Raw genomic sequence first — 22,779 nt, forward strand, 5'->3', positions numbered from 1 at the left:
GGTGTCTTTTTTTCCGCAGTAGTTTCAATTTTGATATTTTTAGGTCAAACCGTTCTTGTCTGTCAGTCATTTCATGCAGGTCTATGGTCACTGTCTCAAAGAGCATGCACAAAGTCCAAATTAAAACAATTCCCCATCGTCCAAATTAAACAATTCCCCATCGTAAGTACACATTGATGGCCTAAGACACGAAACGAGCGGTTTGTGTGAGAAAACGAACAGTATTTATATCGTTGTTACCTCTTGAACACAGCCGCGTTCAAATGATCTGAGGGCGCGGGCGGGTATAGATATATACACTAGATGTCGCTTGGCTACGGTTTCGTTCCAATGAACTGCAGTAGCCAAGGCGACGTCTAGTGTATATATCTATACCCGCCTGCGCCCTCAGATCATTTGAACGCGGCTGTGTTCAAGAGGTAACAACGATATAAATACTGTTCGTTTTCTCACACAAACCGCTCGTTTCGTGTCTTAGGCCATCAATGTGTACTTACGATGGGGAATTGTTTAATTTTGACGATGGGGAATTGTTTTAATTTGGACTTTGTGCATGCTCTTTGAGACAGTGACCATAGACCTGCATGAAATGACTGACAGACAAGAACGGTTTGACCTAAAAATATCAAAATTGAAACTACTGCGGAAAAAAAGACACCTACATCTTGGATGCCCTTGAGGTAAGCTAAAACATACCAAAGTTTTATTTCAAAGTGAACTATCCCTTTAAGGTGAATATTCTTGAAGTTGTCAAAAGATTTAACGCACTTTGCGGCTTTCTCATCCAGGACTTTCAAGAAGTTGTGGGCGGGGCTTAGAAGCTGAGGTGTGTCCAGTAGGAGGTGCTTTAGAAGGGCAGAGCTGAGCTGTGATTGGATGGCGGGCATTAGGGCTTGAAGTTCAGTGCTCAGACGAGAGAGAGTGCTGGTGATGAGGTAAAATTCCTGAGTAGAGCACTGACAAGACACAAAAATGTCAAAACACAGGAAAACATGCATGTTAGGTCTTTAAAATATATTGAAATACACATTCTACTTCTCATTAAGGGATCATATCAGAATTGTATATGCTATTTTTCTTCAGGATCAATTAAAAGCCTCTATGCAAAGTCTTCAAAAGACTGTGACAGGTTTAGAAAATTTATTGCAAACATGGTCATGCGCACGTGTTTAAATGCATTCAAAGTTGTGGAAGTACAGAAAGAGTCATTTTTGCAGATTAGTTTCAATGAATGGTGTGTTTGGGCTGAAAAGTTACAAGTTAATCTGAAAGTTACAATGCTTATTTGACTTATTATCACTTTAAATGATAGTCATTTTTCAAGATATTAACTCTTCAAAAACTGTGAATAATGAATAATGATAATAATGAATAATAAAGTTCACTTCACTTCATTAATAATGAACCAAAAAAAACAACACCTATTGATTACCAGAAGAAATAATAATGCTTAGTCGTAATTTACTACAGGGCATCATTAATCATTATATATGTCAAATGCAATGGCTCATGTGCATGCAATCTGTAATTTCCATATTTTGATGATAGTAAGCACCAAGGAGCCAATTAAATCTTTGCTTGATCTTGTGTATGTTTATAAACAAAGTACATTTCCCAAAGGCTCCACGTTAGTCATTCCTACAAAACATTATACACTATAATAAGGCAAAGCATAGCCACTCTCTGCGCTCATTAAAAAACTGTGAAAGTTCCCCGTAGATCTATACAAAAACTCTCTGACCGTATGACAGAAGCGCTACTTTGACAGTCAATCACCGGTAAATAGGATGCATAAAAAAAATATGAAACTACAACAATGCATAAATACAGAGAAATACTGTTATGTTTTTTTTGTCAGGTTCAATATTAAAGGGATAGTTCACCCAAAATTTTTAATTATCCCATTATTTACTCCTAGGTGTATATGACTATCTTCTTTCCGATGAACACAATCAGAGATATATAAAAAAAAAATAGAGATTTTAAAGCCCAAAAAATGCACTAATCCATCTTGAAAGTAATCCATACGTCTCCAGGGGGTTAATAAAGGCCTTCCGAAGCAAAGCGTTTGTGTAAGAAAAGAAATCCATATTTAAAACTTTATCAGCTATAATAACTAGCTTCCAGCAGATGACCGTACAGACACTGCGTCATAAGAGTAACCCCTGATACCAGGGTTCACCAATCTCGGTCCTGGAGGGCCGCTGTCCTGCAGAGTTTAGCTCCAACCAGCTCCAACACACCTGTTTGAAAGTTTCTAGTATGCCTAGTGAGACCTTGATTAGCTGGTTCAGGTGTGTTTAATTGGGGTTGGAGCTAAACTCTGCAGGACAGCGGCCCTCCAGGACCGAGATTGGTGAACCCTGCCTTATACGATGTATGATGTAGGAGTATTGTAAGCTTTGACGCCTCTCGCAGTTCAAACAAATAGGGCTGTGCACCAAACTCAAGCTCCTTTTCTATTATATCGAAATCCTCTGACATTCCTCTTTAAAATTTCTCGTCTTGGTCAAGTGCGTCAGGTCAAGGGTCACTCTTTCGCTGCAAATCGCTGTGTATGGCCGTCTGCCGAAAGCTAGTAATTATAGCTAAAAAAAAAGTTTTAAATATGAATATTTTTCTTACAAAAACCCATCGTTTCGCTTTAAGGCCTTTATTAACCCGCTGGAGCCGTATGGATTACTTTTTAATGATGGATGGATGCATTTTTTGGGGCTTCAAAATCCCCCCCCCCCCTCCCTCCCTCCCTTATGAACAATATTTATTTACCCCTTATTTATCTATGAACAATAAAGTCTTAGTCCAAAACTACATTTAGACCTTTAACACCTGGACACATTCTTTCATAAATTTTTCATTTTGTTTTTGATGAATGTGTGTTCATAAAAATGAGACGGTAGATAGAGGCAGGTGAGGCAGGGTTATTGAGGACATTCTGTCTCTCCACACATGCTACAAAACAATAATCATTCCCATTCCTACTCACTCTTGTCATTATGCTAATAGAGCCATTCAACAGAAACACGTCATTAAGCACCATCCCTGCAACCTCCTGCCTGATTCCAGAAACACATGGAATGATGTTTGGAAAAAAAAAGCAAGGGAAATTGCCATCAGCTTGGTTTTCACTGTCAGACAGAACATGACACTTTTTGTGCGACCGTGGCCACTACAGTCTAAATTATAGGCTACTGTTCCTGCTAATTCAAACTACTTTTGAATTGCAAATGAAAAGGGGGTTCCTAGTGTACCTGTGAAAAATAAATGATTCAAACAGATTGTTTAGGTAAAAAAGACTTTACTTTCTTGTGGTAGATACTGCAAAGTCCTCTCTCGAGGTCAGGTAGACGAGTTAGCAAAGACTGAAGAGAGGGAAGCACACTGGATTCAGAACACAACATTTCTGCCACGGCCTCCTGACGAGCCTGGATATCACTGAGAGAGAGAGAGAGAGAGAGAGAGAGAGAGAGAGAGAGAGAGAGAGAGAGAGAGAGAGAGAGAGAGAGAGAGAGAGAGAGAGAGAGAGAGAGAGAGAGAGAGAGAGAGAGAGGCAAAGTAGTAGGGATTGTAGGAATTAGTCAACAGATGCTATGTACACAAACCATAAAAATTACTGGAACTAAATAAGGCTTGTATCACAACACACACAGAAGCAAGAGTGTAACTCTAACAGCAGCTTGTGTTGTGCTTTTATGCTGCATAAGAGAGCTGTGATGTAGCTTCTGTCTAGAAGTGTGTCCTTGACTTCAGTGGTATCAAAAAGCATTTCCTGTTGCAGAACAAAGTTACTTTCTTTTTCCATATATTATTTATTTTTGTTTTATGATCAGTTAGTACTGTAAGAAAATAGAATTCTTAACTGATATATTGCTGTATCTTTTGAGAAGAGGCTTTAATTATGTACACTACTGTTCAAAAGTGTGGGGTCTGTAAGATTTTTAAAATGTTTTAAATCCTCACTAACCTTTGATCAAACATACAATCAAAACTGTAACATCGTGAAATGTTATTCAGATTGGATACATTTTTTCTATTGTAATATATTGTTAATTTTTTTGTGATGGTAAAGCTGATTTTTCAGCATCATTACTCCAGTCTTCAGTGTCACATGAAACCATTCTAATATGCTGATTTGCTGCTCAAGAAACATTTATTATTATTATGGATGCACGAATATGAAAATTTTGGTCGATACAGATAACCGATCATTTTTTATATTTTAAAGCCGATAACTGATATTTTGGCCAATAAATCTAAATCCACATTTTTTGAATTTTTGAGAGCCTGATTACAAAAACAAAAGTCTCACCATTAAAAGCCATGTCCTGAGCACACAATCATTCCAATCATATTTCAATTCAAAATCATCATGGCAATCAGTGCGCATCTGAAGTGTCTCAGGTAAAGTAAATAATCCATTATTTATCGGCTTTAATATATCGGCCAAATTTTCTTATCGGGGCGATAACAATAACATAAAAAATGATCATATATCGGCCGGTACCGATATGGTGGCCGATATATTGTGAATCCCTACTTATTATCAATGTTAAAAACAACTGTGCTGCTTAATATTTTTATGGAAAAATATTTGGTGAAAAGAACAGCATTTATGTGAAATACAAATTATTTGTTTTTTTTTATAATGTCTTTACTGTCACATTTGATCAAATTAATGGACCCTTGTTAAATAAAACTATCAATTTCTTAAAAAAAAAAAAAAACAGAGTTTTTTGAGTTCTAGATCAAATTTGTGAGGCTTTAAGTTCATTCCCTGTATGTCAGGAAACACACATGGTCTAACTGCACTGCCCAATTCAGTGGCATGATATTCTGAGTCTCAATTCAAAAACGTTCCCCAACATGTCTGTTAAGAGGTTTGGCAGGAAAACATGTGGATTTAAGATTAAATTATTGTTATATGGAATCAAATATATTTATTATCCACAAACATAATCGGATTTTGCAAGCATGCATTACATCACACACAGATCTAAGCAACCCCCCACAACGTATAAAGTTGGCATCAGATTGACAAAGCCAGGCCAATCTATTTCTGGAGAAATAAAACAAACATTTAAATCTGAGTAATAACCAAAAAGAATAAACTCTCAGATTAAAAACTTGCATTTTATGGCAGTTTATCCCTTTGTATATACAATAGTGTTCTTCCATAATCCGAACCAGAACGAAATTGTAATCCTACCATGCAGTGGCTGAGAAGAGGGGTGCAAAGTTCCTCCATTTACAAAATATTCTAGGACTTGGATTAACCTAGGCTCAGAGTTTGGAGTTCAGTATAATCTGTAGTGGTGTCAGGAATATCTGGGCATGCTACATCTATTTAGCACTGCAAACAATGGGCATGTTACATACTAGCAGTCAAATCACAGTGATTGCATGATAATAAAATGAAATAATGACTCACATCACAGATTTCAGCGGCTGGCTCACCCACTTTCTTAACAGTCTCTTCCCAAATGGAGTCTGAGTGTGATCCAGAACCCACAGCAAACTGCCTTTTACTGAACCTGTGGTCTGACAGTAATGAAAAAGTCATCATTAAATCCAAACCAACATCCTTGATAATGGATAAATCACTCGGTTATCAAGACACAAACGCCCACGCTATTTTCCAAGCAACACAAGGCAGAGAAAAATGGCATAATTTAAAGTTGCAAGGTGACATTAAATCATTTCATAATAGCATAATGTGAAGTTACATTTCTTACACAGGATTTTATTTAAATGTGTTCACTGTAATGGATGGCATGTTTCAATGTAAGCAAAAGAGGTGTACTGTATACTACTACAAAACTGATGTAATTTCAGTAATAATCCTCATACACATTTTGTCTGATCTTCAACAAAACGGAGTCAGATTATCTTCAGTCCATGCCTAGTAAAAGTTGTCAAATGGATATTTTGTTCTCAAAATAATTTGGCTTGTCCTGACATTCAACTCACTATCTCTTTGGAAACATGCGTGGGAAAAGTGGGGCAGTGATAAAAATGAAAACACAGAGCTGGTTGTTGAAAGGTTACAGTTTTGAACCTCACAGATGGCCCATAGTGATTGCTTACAGCAATATGTATTATTATTGTTTCATTCAGTGTGTTTTTATTGATCTTAAGTTGCAATGTTTTTTTGTTTTTCGTTTTTTACAGCTGCAATCATTTAGCTAGATCTACTGTGAAATTGAAAAATCAATTATGAAATTCCAGCAAGCCTTCACATTTAATATTTCAAATTTAGTTCAAAGACTTTTTAATATGAGACCATTAGCAAAACATGCTTGTAATTTAATTTATTACTAATTAAATGATCAGCCTAATATAATTTAAGTGAAAATGTTAAATGAAAAATACACATTTCAATTTAAAAATTGTGTTTGTCTCTCATTTGCTTTAATAACAAAAGCAATCAAGCTGCACTCAAACTCCACAAGTGTGTAAAACCTAATGATTATGTTCTTCAGCATGATTTGAGATGATCCAAAAAGCATCTTGAGCTTCATCTGACCATATGTACAAAGACTCATATGATCACAAATTTACTTGGTCATCTAAAATGTGGAATTTCAAATATTTCTTACTCATTTTCTGCCTTAATGTTTTAAAATTTGTTTTTATTTTTAGTGTCGGCTCCGCTGTACATACACAAGACTTCACATAACATTTTTGGTGCAACTGACATCAGTAGGCATGTTTCCATCCACCTATTTTTATGCGCATTTTAATCTATTGCATAAAAAAAACCAAAAAAAGCGCCGTATGAAAACGGCAATATGCGCATAAATTCTAAAAATGTGCATAAATAAAACGTTAGAGTTCAATTGAGGTGGATAAAAAGATGTGCATAAACTATGATAGAAATACATTTACCCTAATAAATCTGAGACTTGCCAGAGAGCATGTGATTGGATAACTGGACTAACCAGCGGACCAATCGCGTCGCACAGCATCTCAAATGTTGGTTTGGTTGTTCTGAAATGCCTGAGCCAAAGTCTGTCATCAGAATGATTTGGTTTAATTCCCTCCCAGAAGAGTCGCGCACAGTTGCATTCCTAAACACCAGTATACGAATGCAAGATAACATGATGGTGTTTATTGCGTTTCATCTGTGCGCTCTGAAACGCAAGTCATTTATGATGGAGGAAAAAAGAGCCACAATGGCTTCCCGACTGCCATTTTAATTACAGATATTTTGCGCCAATTTTCCCAGGAAGTGACCATTTTGTTCTCTTCAACACATCATGGGCTTTATTCGCAAATGTTAAATGCGATATTTAAATCTTCCGCACAAGTTCAATATGCAACTCTGGATGGAAACATAGCTAGTGACACTGATGTATGCAGTCACAAGATTAGACCAAAACAAAAACCAATCACAGGTGGTCTGTGGAATCATTTAAAACGCATTGTGTAAATTGTTGCGTCTCTTTCATGGCTGAGCACAAGTGATCGGATCACCCAAGACTAATGTTAATACCAGATGTAAACAGTACGACTGTTTGTGTATAATATTCCATCATCCATGTTTTCCTCCGTTTGACTGACCTGGTTGCACAGGATCTCCAGGTTCTTCATGGTAGCAGCACTGAGCAGCATATGGTCAGCATCACTCGACAGCCGCTTGAATGAGCTGCAAACACAACCAAAACGTCTTTTCCACAAGAGCAGCTACTGCTTCATAATTACATCTTTACATATTCTAAAAAATGTATAGTAAAACAAGTCAGACTAGCAACAATACACAGTCATGACAAACTATTAGGCAGCAAGGCCCTATTTCAGCTAATGATGCATGTTAATTAAGGCTCTTTCAGAAAGTATGTGAGGTCACCGTCAAGGCCTCTTATTTTCCTTTAAAGAACGTGCGTAATCATTCTGTAATTACAGGACAATACTGAACATTCACACATCAGGGGTGACAATCTGCAAGCACTGTGATTCAGATTCGGCTCTGTTTCCCGCTGCTACACTATACTTGGATAAACGAACACCCTTGTTATTACTTATGTGCCTGATGGAAGTAGGTGTGAGATGTGTCTACTTTAGGTGAGAAGGGAAAACAAGAGTCTCCTAATAGGTTCATGCTATACCACTGGATTCTTCAATGTGTTTGAAGCAAAAGCCAACGAGAGAGGAAAATGTAGGTGTAGCAGACACTCAAACTCATTTAGGCAATACACCGTGAACACATATAGTTAACACTCCATTGAGTTTGCTATATTATAATCCAAAAATTCATTATTACTAAGCACTGTTAAAACAGAAATCAAAGGGAAAAACAGAAAAAAATATTTAAAGGGATAAATCACACAACAAGGAAATTTGTCATTTTGTCTGTCATCTCATCAAATGTACTCATTCTCATGTTTGTCTGTTTTTTAAATCCGGCTTGAATGACCTTGACATGCCATAGATGAATTTACATGAACCACTTTGGAGCTCAGCAGCCTCATTTACTTTCATTGTATGGAGAAAAGCAGCCAGAACGTTGTGCTAAATATCGTAATCTTTTTCCGTTCCACAAAACAAAGTAAGTCATACAGGTTTGGAACAACATGAAGGTGATAAACAAATGATAGAATTTTCACTTTTGGATAAATGATACCTTTAAATCTTTTAGGCATTAAGGAGAAGTGTGTATGGTACTTTACCTGGAACAGAGTAAAATCTTGTCTAGCTTAAACTCAGCCAGATACTGGATCACAGGACCAAGACAGCAGATAATCGGGCTCTCCAGGCCCATACAGAGGGTGTAGGAACCTATTTACAAAGGAAAAAAAAAGAATGTAGACATATTCACTGCAATACTCAATTGAACTGATTGATAGTTTCACAGTACAACCACTATATGTTGAGCTTTTAGAATAAATGTGCAGTCTGAGTCAGTTCAGGTTTCTGTAGCATTCAAAAGTTAAATTAATACATTATGGATTAAAGGATGCATTAAATTGATCACAATTCCAATATGTGAGTAGTTGATAAATCATGCAAATATATAATTCTTTATAAATACACATAAAATGTAATATGATCCTGAAATCACTTAAATACATATAAAAAAATACTGACAAACTAAAATTCTAATAAAGTATTTCAAAGTTTAAAGTATTTCTCAAGTTATTATTTAAGTAGACAGTCATTAATTAAATAAAAACAGAAGCAGAAAAGAACAAATAAAGACACAGCAGAAATAGAAACTAAGTAAACAATGCTTGAGTTTATTTTAAGGTATCCAACAGTTGTTCAAGTGAAGTAAACACAGAAATTAAAAATAAAATGCAAAATCCATCAAATGTGAATTTAAACTACTTTAATCAATCTGAATGATTAATAGACATAAAAAATAACACTAATTCAATGCTTTGGGTGTATGACTGAGAAACTTGTAATTAATTAAAATCATCTACACAGTATTTCCCCCTTTAGAACTAACTTTGTGTTCATGTGTTCAGTTTGTTGATTTTTGCCAAGAATACCGTAAAAAAGACTAGATTGTTACATTGTTTTCATTTGAAAGATTCTGACTTGTTGCTTTTACATAGCATTTGAGATAGAAAGCAAGGCATCGGAACATCAGAGGAAAGTTCAACAATGGTGAGGGAGTCTGTTCTATGCCATTAATGGATCCTGAACAAGACAAAGAGGTGATTTAGTCCCAGTCTTGACAGGAAAAGCCACCACCGCTTGTCATGCACATGTCCAGTCTAAAGGACAGCAGACATTGATCTGCCTCCCTTCTGCCTACAGGGAATGATTTTTCAATTAAACACACAGACCTAACATTAGTTTGGGCAGACGTCTCTATCCGAAAGACCAGCCGATGCTTCATCATGACTGGAGGTCAGACATTAAAAGACAAACAGGAGACAAAGATAAAGTAATTTACCCTTTTCTTGGTTTTCCACAGTTGGATGAGGGGCGTCTCTGTAGAAGTCTTTGATAATTCTCATTGCCGTCGGGTATTCAAACATGGCACTTTCTCGTTTCTCTATGCGAATTCGGTCATCTGCTTGGACACTGAGAGAGGAGACAAACAGGAGGTTTACATGAGACAACAGGAAAAATCACACCAGGTAAAACTTCTGGATGTGCAATATGACAAAAGGAAACTCAAGGGAGTTCCTGCATATTTTGTGTACCATATTAAAGAAGTTGTTCAAATGAGAACTTGCCCGTAAAGGGATAGTTCACCCAAAAATGAAAATTCGGTCATCATTTACTCAACTTCAAGTTGCCCAAATCTGTGTGAGTTTCTTTCTTCTGTTGAACAAAAAAGAAGATATTTTGAAGAATGTTGGTAACCAGACAGTTGACGGTAGTCATTGACTTCCATAGTAGGAAAAAAAAATGCCCAACATTTTTCAAAATATCTTCCAATTACATGCCAAAATTCATTTGGTGGTTAAGCTAATTTCCAACCAAATTCTCATATTATTATATATTTTTTAATTTAAGCATTTATTTATCATGTAATTATTTATTGCCCTACCTTAAATGTATGGCTATTTAAACAAAAACAATGTACACTTCAAAAGTTTGATCTGTAAGATTTTTTTTTTAATGGTTTTGAAAGATTTTTAATGTTTTCATAAGATTTTTTTAATGTCTCTTATGCTCAACAAGGTTGCATTTATTTGATCAAAATATAGTAATGAGAATTTAGAGGGATGCTTGAATAAATATGAATAAATACAGCATATATAAACTATGCTGGTTCTAAAAAAAGGCTATTTAATTTTTTCCCTTGATTTTAGGGTGAAATGTGAGCTCGAGAATGTGAGAAATCATTAATTGAAGCAATGAATTCTGCTTTTTGTCACATCCTGAAGCCTTCAATACCAGTGGATTCTCTCAGTGGAAACAAGGTGCATATTAGTCTCTCGTACACACACGCTTCACCAACAGTCCATTCACTTTTGCTTCCCCACCATTCAACACCACATAGCTCTCAAGGACGCAGGTTTTCTTTGTATCTCTGAGCTGTTGCTAGGGTAACCAATGAACATATGTGGCCTATGCGAGCGTGCAGCCAGCTTTATCTTCCCCAACAGTGTAATCGACTTGCCGGAAAAAAAACAAATAGTACTGTAATAATTCATATAAAACAGTATTTTGCCCATGGGTGCCTGCTTCCACAAACCTAACTATGCAAATACATTCACAAGAGAAAGTCGCAAAGAAACATCTTTGAGGGCAAAACAACCAGAGAGAGATGTGAAAATATATATATATATGATTACATGAACATCATGCCTAAATATCATGGGTAGCTGACTCATAACTGATCCATTTTTTTTTTTCTGAACAACAAGATTTTATTTTTATTTAGATATCATTTTTATATATGCTTTATGCTACTAATTTCTTAGGTCACTTTGATCACAATTTTGCCTTCATTAGTTTATTTGAATTAATCCTGTGGTGATAAATGAATTCATCCATGTTCAGTACAGATATTCCATGTAGACTCTCAACTAGTTATGCATTACGTTTTGCACCATTACAAAATTCTTCAAGGTAAATGTCACATTCTTCCTTGCGTGGATATTATGGCAAAGTTAAGAGGATTACAAAATTTACATGATCATGAAAGATTGGATTATAACTTTTGCATCATAGTATTTGCATAAAAGTATGTTGGCTGTACTTTAAACAGTGTGTATTTCTATGTTTGTTTTTGCCCCACATTCTCCTACTGCTTGTAGACTATTGTGAAATTTGTTTGCTGAGGAACAGGGCAAAATAATTTTTTGTGGTAACCGACATTACCAACATATGCTTTCAATGGAACATAACTTGTATTCAACCTGAAATCTAACTACTTTAAGGACCAGTTCTGACCCTCACTGGAGCAACTTCATTTCCCTCTTAAGCTATCAAAGCCAAGTAATGATAACATGAGGACATTTTCCAAGTTATTTGAAGGGGTAAATGATTGAAAATCTTCAAGTGAAGAAGCATGATTGTGTTTGTGTATGAAGAAATTGAAGTTGTTTGATCGATAAGGCAGAAAGGATTATTCAGAATCCATTTCAAGTAACCAGTACGCACTGGGATGAATTGATGGCAGTGGCACCTACAACACACCACCTGCAATTCTCCTGAGGGTCTTATTAAACTACAGCACAGCAACCACTCGGCAACAGTTGCTATGTGCCCTCCCGTACAATCACACCCCTGAGAACTGAAGCGCACAGCACATGGTTAGCAGAGGAACCCAGACATTTGTCTGTACGATATTCAAAGCAAGAAGAATGGAATGGGACAATGGAAACTGAACAAATGTGAAGGAAGAAGTGATTTTAACAATCTTGAAGATAAATTGGCCTCCAATTTATCTTGCCGTTCTCTTCATAACCAGTAATTCAGAGACAATTTACATAGTGGCATTTATGTCCATACTAATTTACTTGCATAAAAATATATAAAAACAAACATTAAGCATTGCTTGATTGAATTGGGGTTCATCGACAGCACTTATGCAAACCTGCAGTTCACACACACACACTCCATTTTAACAAGTCTCGAGTTTAAGCCGCCTAACAAGAGTGCCCTTTAAAGCTTGTATGCAGACGTAAATGCCTACGCAGTGATTTGACAGTTGTTCAGGTCCATAGGTCAGAGGTTTTAACCTATCAACACTTTGATATATAATTCAGCTTCATGCATCTTTTTATCCTGGTTTTCTATTAACAATATCAGAGGTTATGTTAATGGAAAAACAATGACAGGGCGATGGAGGAGAAAGACAGCAAGGAACCATGAGGGCAGATATGTCTGGTTATAAAACACAAAGAGGTAAAATGAGGCAACGAGAAACAGCTGGAGACAAGACAAAAGGACAGAGAGAGCATGACTGAAACACATAAACAGGAAAGGGAGAGTTGATTCAGCTAGGACACCTGAAGGTTAGGTGTGTAATTTCTGCGCTAATACACCAAACAGAATGGCAAAAACAATGACTGTTTATCAAACAGGTTTCCCTGTCTGCCATCAGTCGAGCAAACAGTTCCACCACCAAATTCATTGCATTGGTGTTGCTGTGCTGGGTTGGTCAGGATGCTCAAACAATCACGAAGTCACAGTGTGTAAAGTACAAATGGCTTATACATATTTCTGCATATTAAGCTGGGATAGGAGAACGCAGAAGGACATGAATTACTGCAATTCAGAAAGACAGAAAAAAACAAGTGAGAAGCGAGAGTGAATGAACGGTCAGTGCATGTAGAGAAAGATATAGATTGAGTGAGCGCAACAGTAAAATTCACAGATATAAAGTCCTGTTGTGGTGGCATCACTCCTGCCTGGAGTATGTGCCCCTCACTAATTTAATCTAATACCTTCCATCTAGGACCTTTAAGTGTTGCCCTTGGAAACAGTGATCAGTCATAGCGAGTCAAAATAAATCGACAACATCGGTCTTGTTTAACAGACAAAACAAGAGGTGTTGCCCGCCGACTAAGCAGCCTCTCGCATCGGCCATTTCTCTTTTGCTTAGGAAATGAGGAAATGACTAGACTTGGCCATGTGATGATCCATGACCACCAGTCGGGACTCCCAGCGAGTACAGAATGCAAGCCAGCACTTACAAAACAGCTTGCTTGCTCATTCAATCATGACTGTTCATTCTTACCAAAGATCTCATCACTTCCAGAAATGTGGTTCCTTTGGACTTGAGGCTACTGTTGTCAGCAATACCACTGAAGATTGTCGTGGAACCCAATTCATGACCCACATGTCTTTCTGCAGTTAGGACATGTGAGTGCGGAGCTGTCTAGACACACCGAATTTCGAATTGTTCAACAACCTTTGTAGATGTAGCGCAAGATGCCAGCCAATTTCCCAATGTCCCCTGGTGTAATATCACATGCTTTTAAGATTCGTTTGAGGTGGTCCTTTGTTCCTTCAGCCACTTTCTTCTGCCAGGAGATCTGATGGAGAACTTTGAGGACCCATTGCAGCTGTCGCATTCCCAGAGTTTCTTCAATCTTAACAGTGTTAGCATGTTCAAGGATCTTGGTGTTGGGGAGTCATTCTCTCCAATTGATACCAATAGTTATCTGGAGAACCTCTTTTCCGAGGAACGAACCAGAATAGGAAAAATATCATCCCAGGATGAGTTATGCCCACCAGCCTGAAATCTCATACTGCCTGCTGAGTAGGTACTACATTTTATAAGGAAAGAACTTTGTGATGTTCTTTATAGTATGAATGTGTGTAGTCCTTTCAGTTTGAGGATTGCACAGCACTGGCTCTGCAGGGTGCTCATGATCACAGCAGCTGACCTCAGAAAAAGGCATCTTGATATGGCCAAGGTTTCTTTTCCTGAAGAAAGACCAATCTTGATTCAAGATCCTGCTTGACACAGTGCAACAAAGAGAGCAAGTGGGGATGTGCTAACTAAAGGAAGTTGATCTCACCGTTTTAACAGACTTTCTTTAGAACGGGGTGTCCAATCTTGCTCCTGGAGGGCTACTCTTCTGTAGATTTCAGTTCCAGCCCTGCTTCAACGCACCTGCCTGAAGTAATCCTGAACACCTTGACTGTTTTCTGAAATCACCCCCTGTACCCTTAAAAAGGGCACTATTTGAAGGGACGTCCATTTGTAGTGGTGTGCAAAACCATAGTGGACATTGTCGAGTGCAAGCATTCAACCCCATAATGCACCACAATAACGAGTGTACAACGGATCTACACTCAACGGCTAGAGAGAGAATACCCGTAATGCACTGTAAGGGCCGTGCCGAATGAATTCCTGCGTCGGATTAGAAGATGGCGCTCGCAGCTGAATCATCCATCCATCCATCCATTTACCAAACCGCTGGTCCAATGTGGGTACAGTGTAATACCATACATGTATAACTTCCTTTTTAATTGATTAATTATTTTATTAAGGTCCATACATGCTACTGTAGTTTCCTTGACAGTTGTCAAGGTGCTCCTGGCCCTCAAATAGACACCCTTTTGAGCTCAAGTATGGATCTAGGTGACCATCAGGGGAAATGACCTCCTGGTCTTGGTGGATCACGCTTCCTGGGCATTACAAAAGAAGAATTAACAGCAACTGATGCTGCTGTAAAGTTGGGTGGCCCAGGCCAGAAGTGAACACTAGCTGTCATCTCAGATGTGTTCTGGAGGAACTTTGGATGGCCTGATCACCAATGTGAGATCACCCTGATTTGTCAAAGAAATGTTGCCTATGATTACAGGCAAGAAAAAACTAAATAAACAAGGTACTGTAACATGTTTCATGCAGGTAGTACGTATCCAGTGTGGTTCTCTTGGGTTTGTAAGTATTATTGCTGCTTACAGCCAACTTACCCTTCACCCTTCAATGTGAAAACATTAAAGAGTGGATTAAGATCTGTCTGAAGAAACAATCATCTAGAGATGTTCATCAGTCTAAAGCTGTGCCAATAATGACAGACAAAGTGTTTCTGACTGCTTTGCAGGTGTGCTGTTATGTGCTAAGACGCAGATTTGTCATCAAAACAAGCCAAATTTCACTTCAGTCGGTTGGGAAACAAAGGACAATAGAGTAACACATTATTTTGTGGTGCTCCAAGACTTACTCAAGGAGAAACGTGGTGGGGTCAGCCAGTGGAAAAGCTGTTTAACAGTCTTAGATGGACACACACAGATTAGTTCTACTGAGGTTTGGGGCGATTTTCTTTGCAGGATTCTTTACACCTGCATGTAAAACGCATAAGGGTTTTAATAAAATTATGAATTCAATCTAGATACTATATCATGACAAATAGATATTCCCCCTGGATTATTCTCAAGCATTTCTTTCACTACAAAACCACAAAAACATGATCCTGTATCAGTAAATAGCTGTGTACAACACTTTAACACAGGCACTTTAACTAAGTGATAAAGCACCAGCACCAGTTCAGCCATAATGAATACCATCCATTCTACTTTGCCATGTTAAGCAACCTTGTCTACATGGCCACAGGCATTGAAGGAAAGGAAGTTCAAGCTAAACTAAGAGGGAAATACTGCAAGACTTACAGCACACCCCCTTGGATAAGAGGTGATAGTCATTTACTGACATCTAGTGGTGACTGAACATTTGCTAGTCACTAAGCAGCAATTTTATATTGTACAATTCACAATTCAAAACATTATAATTGAAAACTATTTGAAAGCACAAAAAGAGACTGCAAATATGTTTCTGTCATGTGAGGAGGTTTATGAGGTTGCATAATTAAAGTGATCTTAAAATAGAATTTTTGTAGTCTGATGAAAGGTGGAATCTTGATTTCAAGAACGGAGCAAGTTCTTTAGGCAATCAAAAGGCCTGTTCCAATACCAACATTTGCATCTTTGCACTTGAGAACTTTCTACTTTCAGTCACGTCCTGTATTTGGCCTAGGTGTTCAAGTGAAGTTCTTTTGATTACCTAATGGGACACACTTGCAACATAGTGGTTGTAATAGTTTTTACCAAGCTTTATTTGCAAATAGCTTGATTTGCACTTTAAAATAAACTTCTAAATGTCTGTTTAGTAGTCCCTGTGTAACAGATTATATAATTTAGTCATTGTGATGCTTCTAATTAAGAGACAAAAAGCAGTTGCAAAAGTTTTACAAAATACACATTTTGTTTTACAACCAAAATATAGGTAATATATAATTAAGTTACACTGGAAAGTTTTTCTTAACATTATTTTCTCCTGAACACGATGAATAGTGGGATACGCTTAACCTAAATATTGCTCGGAAGCGATTTTAGAGACAGAGTAGATTTTGTGCATTCAGAGCACTGAGCTTTAGCATTTCACAGACCTGATGGGACAGTATTGAACACTGTAATGCAATTTGATTATCTTATACATTTTACTCAGTTTCAATTTTTTGACAAAAAATAAAAATGCTTGTGCAATCAGTTACATTGAAATGTCCTGTTGCCTGTGAAGGTCATGGAACTTCTCTTCTCATAAATGACAAGCCTTGCAGGAGAGTAAAAATAACATTAAATAATATCTAACAAATCTAGTGATTTAGAAAATAGTGATTACACTGGGCAATCAACAGGATGATATGAGTATAACCAATGAGAACGTAGGGAGTATTACATACTTACAAATGGCCATCCTGGCTGTAAATAAACCCTCATTTCTTCAAAGAGCAACTTGGAGTGGTGTCTTTGATACTGTGCAACTAAGGAAAGGGAAGCACTACAGATTCTAGCATATACTTTGGAAGTGGTAAGTAAGGCAGTGATAGTGTTTTCTTGGATGGGACGGTACGCCACGCCATTTCCATGGGTTGGTTAAAGTCCTCAAGTGACTTGACCTTAGATCCCTCAAGTCAGATAAGTTAGTTTGAAAAAATGACCACTGTCACAGCACTTACAGTCACTTGCACAAGCTCTCAGGTGGTCAAGAATGCCAAGTGTGGGTATTTGGACAGGCCCACAATATATAATTTGGAATACAGCTTTCACTTACTCACCAATAGAATATTTAAGAAAATCAGTTTTTCTGTTTTTTTTTTTTAAATCATATTAAAAATAAATAAATAAAGAACAAATAACAAAATCACACAATAAAATTGCAAATAACTGCATCAATTACATGGCTAGTGTTTTCTATCAGGTCCACAAACTAAGGATGCATAATAAACTAGGGCTGCTTCAATTATCAATTAATCTGTTGACTATTTCATCAATTAATTGATTAATCAGATAAAACATTTTCTGTTTTTATTAAAAAAAAAAAAAAAAAAAAAACACTATTCCAGTGTTTTCCTCCAAACAATGTGCTAACTAAAGGCACACTGACAAATATAGTGATTGTATCTATGTAGGTTATGCTATACCGTGCATCCTTTTTTTGTTATGTGCAACAAATATTTAAAAACATAAACCTTACATCATAAAAAAACAAAAAAACAACAACAGCTAATCAGTTGTTTTGAAGCCGAAAGGCAGTTTAAATCACTTTACTGATAATAAAGGGAAAAAAGAATTTTTGGGGGTTCTTAATTGGTAAGAAATAAATATTACAAGAGCACCTGACAGGGCATGCTGCGTTGTTTAAAGTGTTTAATATAAAGCACTGTAATTTTTTGCGTAGCTAGGATTATCCACTCTTATCCACTCAATAATGTGACTGAAGGAGAACTTCTGTGCACAACTAATCAGTAATAAAGACGGTTATCAATTATTTTCATTTATGATTATATAATTTGTTGTTGAAGCCCCTTTATGAAATCATCTACAATGCAGCATCACACAAACATATTCAATCACAATAAGATAAATAAAATATGCCTACCCAACATGAACATGTACCTGGACAGAGCAATGTTGCGTAATAACCTCTCAGTCGTCTCTGATAGGTCTGAAGGCACCAGGATCTCTACAGGTTGTATTTTAAGTACCCTGGACTCCAGCTCTGAATGGGCCATGTTATCTTTAAAACAGTCCACCATCACATCCCCGATGCTCGGCTGGACCACCTGAACACAAAAGGAAAGACAGGGTTGTACTAGTGAGTATTAAAAGTTATGAATATATGGGTTTGTCTTATTAACCAACTGAAACTCTCAGTTGTATTCCAACTAAGAGCCAGACACACCAAACCGTCAGTCAACGTCAGGCTGTCGTGAGTGTGACATGGCAGTTCCCTGATTCAGCATGTCGAATCGGAAAAGTCGATGAGAGAGCGCTCTGATTGGCTGTTCGGTTTAGAGAACGAATCAGTGCACGAGAATAAAAGAGAAAGTGATGAAAGCGAGAAAAGAAGTCAAGATGGCACAGACAGAAGGCAAATATTTTCATAACAACATGAGACGCCTGGAATGAAGAAAGTGATCTGCGTGAATGATATTTAAAATGGTAAGCAAGCACTTCTTTGTTTATGGTTTATATATCTGCAGTCCTAGTTTTGGTTTCCCCTTTTGAATGACGAATACAGATTATTGATACCTGCTGATGTAGACAGCTATTTTCTTACATGCAGACGCAGAATGCACATGCTAGTTGGCAGTCAGCTGTTGTGTTCAAGCGCAGCTTTTTGTCCCAGATTCAGCCGACAGGAGGCGACAACACAGTCGGCTTTTGTCGCCGCTAGTTCTTTGAAGACGGCTTGGTGTGTCACAGCCTTAGAGCTCACCCAACACTACCAATTACCACAATGATTTCTTACCACCATCCCTACGGTCAGCTCCTTGCTCTGTTTATCAAAACTCTCGCTCACACACATTAGATAGTTGTTGCCACTGTCCTGCACCACATCTTCAGCCTGCTCCAAATCTCCAAGCTTCAGCAGAGGATTCACATCTGAGAACAAGGCAATGAATTCATTCATTTTGGGTTCTGTAGGTTACTAATAAAAAAAATATACAGGAGCTATATAATAAATAGACACCCTTCAAAATGTTGTGCTCACTAAGACTTTTTTTTAAAGAAATGAATACTTTTATTGAGCAGGGATGCATCGAATTGATCAAAAGTGATATTAAATGCTGTTCTTTCTATTCATCAAAGAATCCTGAATTTTTTTTGGATCAGTTTCCACAAAAATATTAAGCAGCACAACTTTTTTCAATATTGATAACCATAAGAAATGTTTCTTGTGCACCAAATCAGCATTTTAGAAACATTTCTGTAGGATTATGTGCAGTGTTGCCAGATAGGGCGGTTTTGAATTTTGATTGCACGGGTCAAAATTGGGCTCGATGGTGTTTTTAGCCCCCAATGGCTCCTTCCAGGCATCTAACCCTAACCTCAACCTTAAACCTACCCATCCCCTCGCTGCCTGGAAGGCGCCGTTGGGGGCTAAAAACACCAAACACCCAAAATTGGTTTGGATGGGTGGACAAAATTTGAGTTGGTTTGTGATCAGTTTGGAGGTTTTTAAACATTTACATTTATAGGCTAAAACTCAAGTGTGCATGTACTCTTAGGCCTCTTAGTACTCTGCACAGACTTTTAGCCAATCAAGAGCGATAGCAGGCAGACATGATTATTATTAAGCACATTATTATTATTGGTCATTTTCTGAACAAGAATGACACAATTTTGGCTGTTATAGAGTGTGCATGAGTGTGTGAGATGAGCATGTCACTGTCAACTTATGTGTGTGTCCGAGGGTTGAAGTCTGTTAATTTCTTGACAAAAAAACAACAAAAAACAAACAAATTTTTTTTGTCATATTTGCTTATATTGTTTCACTGTGTATTTGCCTTGTTTTGATCTGTTTTCCTCTTGTATTATTCTCCAGGCAGGAAAATGAATACATTTTTATCATTTTATTTTGTCATCGTTATTTAGTTTTAAGGAGGTATAAACATATATTAAGATATATAACATATTTATAAACATTGGTTGTCATGCCAATAGTATTCTCTCACATTCTTTTAGCACTGAATGTTTTGGGCGGGTTTTTGGAGAGCTTTTGGGCTGGAAATCGTCGACCCAATCTGGCAACACTGCTCAAGTGACACTGAAGACTTTCACAGGAATAAATTACTTTTTAAAATATAGTTATAAGTTATAAACATTACTGTTTTCCCGGTATTTTTGATCAAATAAATGCAATCTGAGTGCGCACCAGAGACTACTTTCAAAAATATTAATAAATCTTTCCAACCCCCAACTTTTAAACAGTAGTGTCTGACACACATCAAACTGCAGCTAAGATTTTTGATTTCAAGATATTGAAATTAATCTTAAAACAGGAGTGAAAGGCAATTATGAAGCTACTGAGTAAGTGCAGAAACAATACCTTCTCCCACAAGCGTGGATTTGGTGTAAAGTGCATGAAGTTGCCGTGTGAAGAGAGAACTCTTGTTGGTGCTGGAGGCTTTGATGGCTGAAGTTTCTGTCTGCTTCACTACACCTACCTAAGAAATGAGGCATGAAAACATTCTAACACAAATAAAATGGCATGTTGATAGATATACTTATTTCTACATGTCAAATTTGCAGCATATTATAATCAAGAGAACACCAGTGACCTTGTAGCCCTGAGAGACCAGTCGGCGAACATGCACAAACAAGCGATGAGTGGGGATGCTGGCCGTCATGAAGTTATGGTCCAGATGACAAGTGATATTGAGTTCCTTTGCAGCGATCTATAAAAAAAATGTGGTAGGGGAACAAAACAAATCTAGTTTCTTAAAAAAGGTCATTTTGCACATCATAATTATTTTATGTCGAACATTATTAGTGACAACAGGTCAATGCCATTACATTAAAGAGATAGTTCACCCAAAAATGACAATTCTGCAATTAAGCAAACACGTTTGAACTTCTGTTTATCATATTTAATGAGCTCTATATGTATATGCGTTAATTAAATCGGTTTATCATATAAAGCAATTGTGTCTCTTCAGAAGATTTGAATTAAACCGCACAATTTAAATATATATTGCTTTTATAATCTCTTAATGAACTTTTTGTAGCTTGAAATATGTTGGTGGAATTGCCTTTCAATGGAGGGACAGTAATATATATATATATATATATATAAGGGCTGTGAAAAGATTAATCGCGATTAATCGCATCCAAAATAAAAGTTTGTGTTTACATAATATATGTGTGTGTATGTGTATAGTTATTTTGTATATATAAATACACACACATGCATGTATATATTTAAGAAAAATGTGTTATTTATATATAAAATATTTACATTTATAATATATAATATAAATTATATATAAATATATACAGTATATAGATGCAAATATTTCTTAAATATATACATGCATGTGTATGTATTTATATATACAAAATAACTATACACATACACACACATATATTATGTAAACACAAACTTTTATTTTGGATGTGATTAATCGCGATTAATCTTTTCACAGCCCTATATACCCTTTAATAGCGTAATGCATTACCCAATGTCTGATAATTGTGATGGGCTGCTCTAGTTCTTACCTCTGCATCCTCACCAAAGAACCTGTACTTATAGCCACACTCAACGCAAAGCACTGTGTCCACATGTTGCTTCTTGATCTCCATGTACTGTTCTTCTAGAGGAGTGTATATGGTCTTGGTTCTCCTTTTGGGAACGCCAGGTTCTTCTGAACTTTTCCTGATCGCAGTATTCTTAGAAAACTGACTAAAGGAAAGCTCCTGGAAACAGAAAGAGGAAAAACATGTCTGAATGGCAAGCATTTATGTCTTCAGTTCATTACTCTGACAATGTGATTAGTTGAGCATTTGCATTTTCATTTCTAGACAAAACAAGTAGTTGATAATTACAGGGTTCTCAAGTTTTCTCAAAAGCTTGGAGTGAGATCACATGTGGTTAGGGGAGGAGCCCTAATGGAGCCCCGTCCCCGCCCGTCCGTCCCCGCCCCCCAATTTTACCCATTGTTCATAATTAACCAGCACAAATTGAAATTATAACAATTGGTAAATCTGATAAATGACAGAGCAATTCATCACATCAAATATACTCTTTAATGTTATATTTCAAAATTACAAATATACAAAAATTACAAAAATATAACAAATTGCTCCAAACAGTAGTCGTAATGGTATAATGATTTATTGTGTGGTGGGACATTGTGAACAAATGACAGAGCATTAAGGTGTGTGTGTGTGTGTGTTTGTACACAAGAGTACACACTCCAGCTTATGAAATGTGTTTTGTGTTGTAGGCTAAGTGTTTGTTGCACATTTTGATGCCTTGATAACATTTATATATTTAATGTTCTAGCCTAAAAATGTTAGACGAGCTTTCTTTCTTCAAACTTACCTTCTCCATCACGACCATAGATCACGACG

General features: G+C 36.9%; 1 protein-coding gene across 2 annotated transcripts in view; it reads right to left on the reverse strand.

The window, feature by feature from the left end:
* The window catches only part of msh3 (mutS homolog 3 (E. coli)), a 73,355-nt gene that overhangs the window by 48,506 nt on the left and 2,070 nt on the right, over positions 1 to 22,779 (reverse strand). For both annotated transcript variants that reach the window (XM_079872398.1, XM_079872399.1), the window contains exons 4-14: positions 21,925 to 22,122; positions 20,988 to 21,104; positions 20,756 to 20,873; positions 19,175 to 19,308; positions 18,319 to 18,485; positions 9,902 to 10,032; positions 8,667 to 8,775; positions 7,561 to 7,645; positions 5,429 to 5,538; positions 3,303 to 3,435; positions 769 to 956 (exon numbers count right to left, since the gene is read on the reverse strand). In XM_079872398.1, coding sequence (XP_079728524.1) covers positions 769 to 956; positions 3,303 to 3,435; positions 5,429 to 5,538; positions 7,561 to 7,645; positions 8,667 to 8,775; positions 9,902 to 10,032; positions 18,319 to 18,485; positions 19,175 to 19,308; positions 20,756 to 20,873; positions 20,988 to 21,104; positions 21,925 to 22,122 — 1,490 coding nt within the window. The remainder of the gene's footprint in view (positions 1 to 768; positions 957 to 3,302; positions 3,436 to 5,428; positions 5,539 to 7,560; positions 7,646 to 8,666; positions 8,776 to 9,901; positions 10,033 to 18,318; positions 18,486 to 19,174; positions 19,309 to 20,755; positions 20,874 to 20,987; positions 21,105 to 21,924; positions 22,123 to 22,779) is intronic.

Source organism: Squalius cephalus (assembly GCF_949319135.1).
Source record: "Squalius cephalus genome assembly, chromosome: 5".
Classification (NCBI taxonomy): Eukaryota; Metazoa; Chordata; class Actinopteri; order Cypriniformes; family Leuciscidae; genus Squalius; species Squalius cephalus.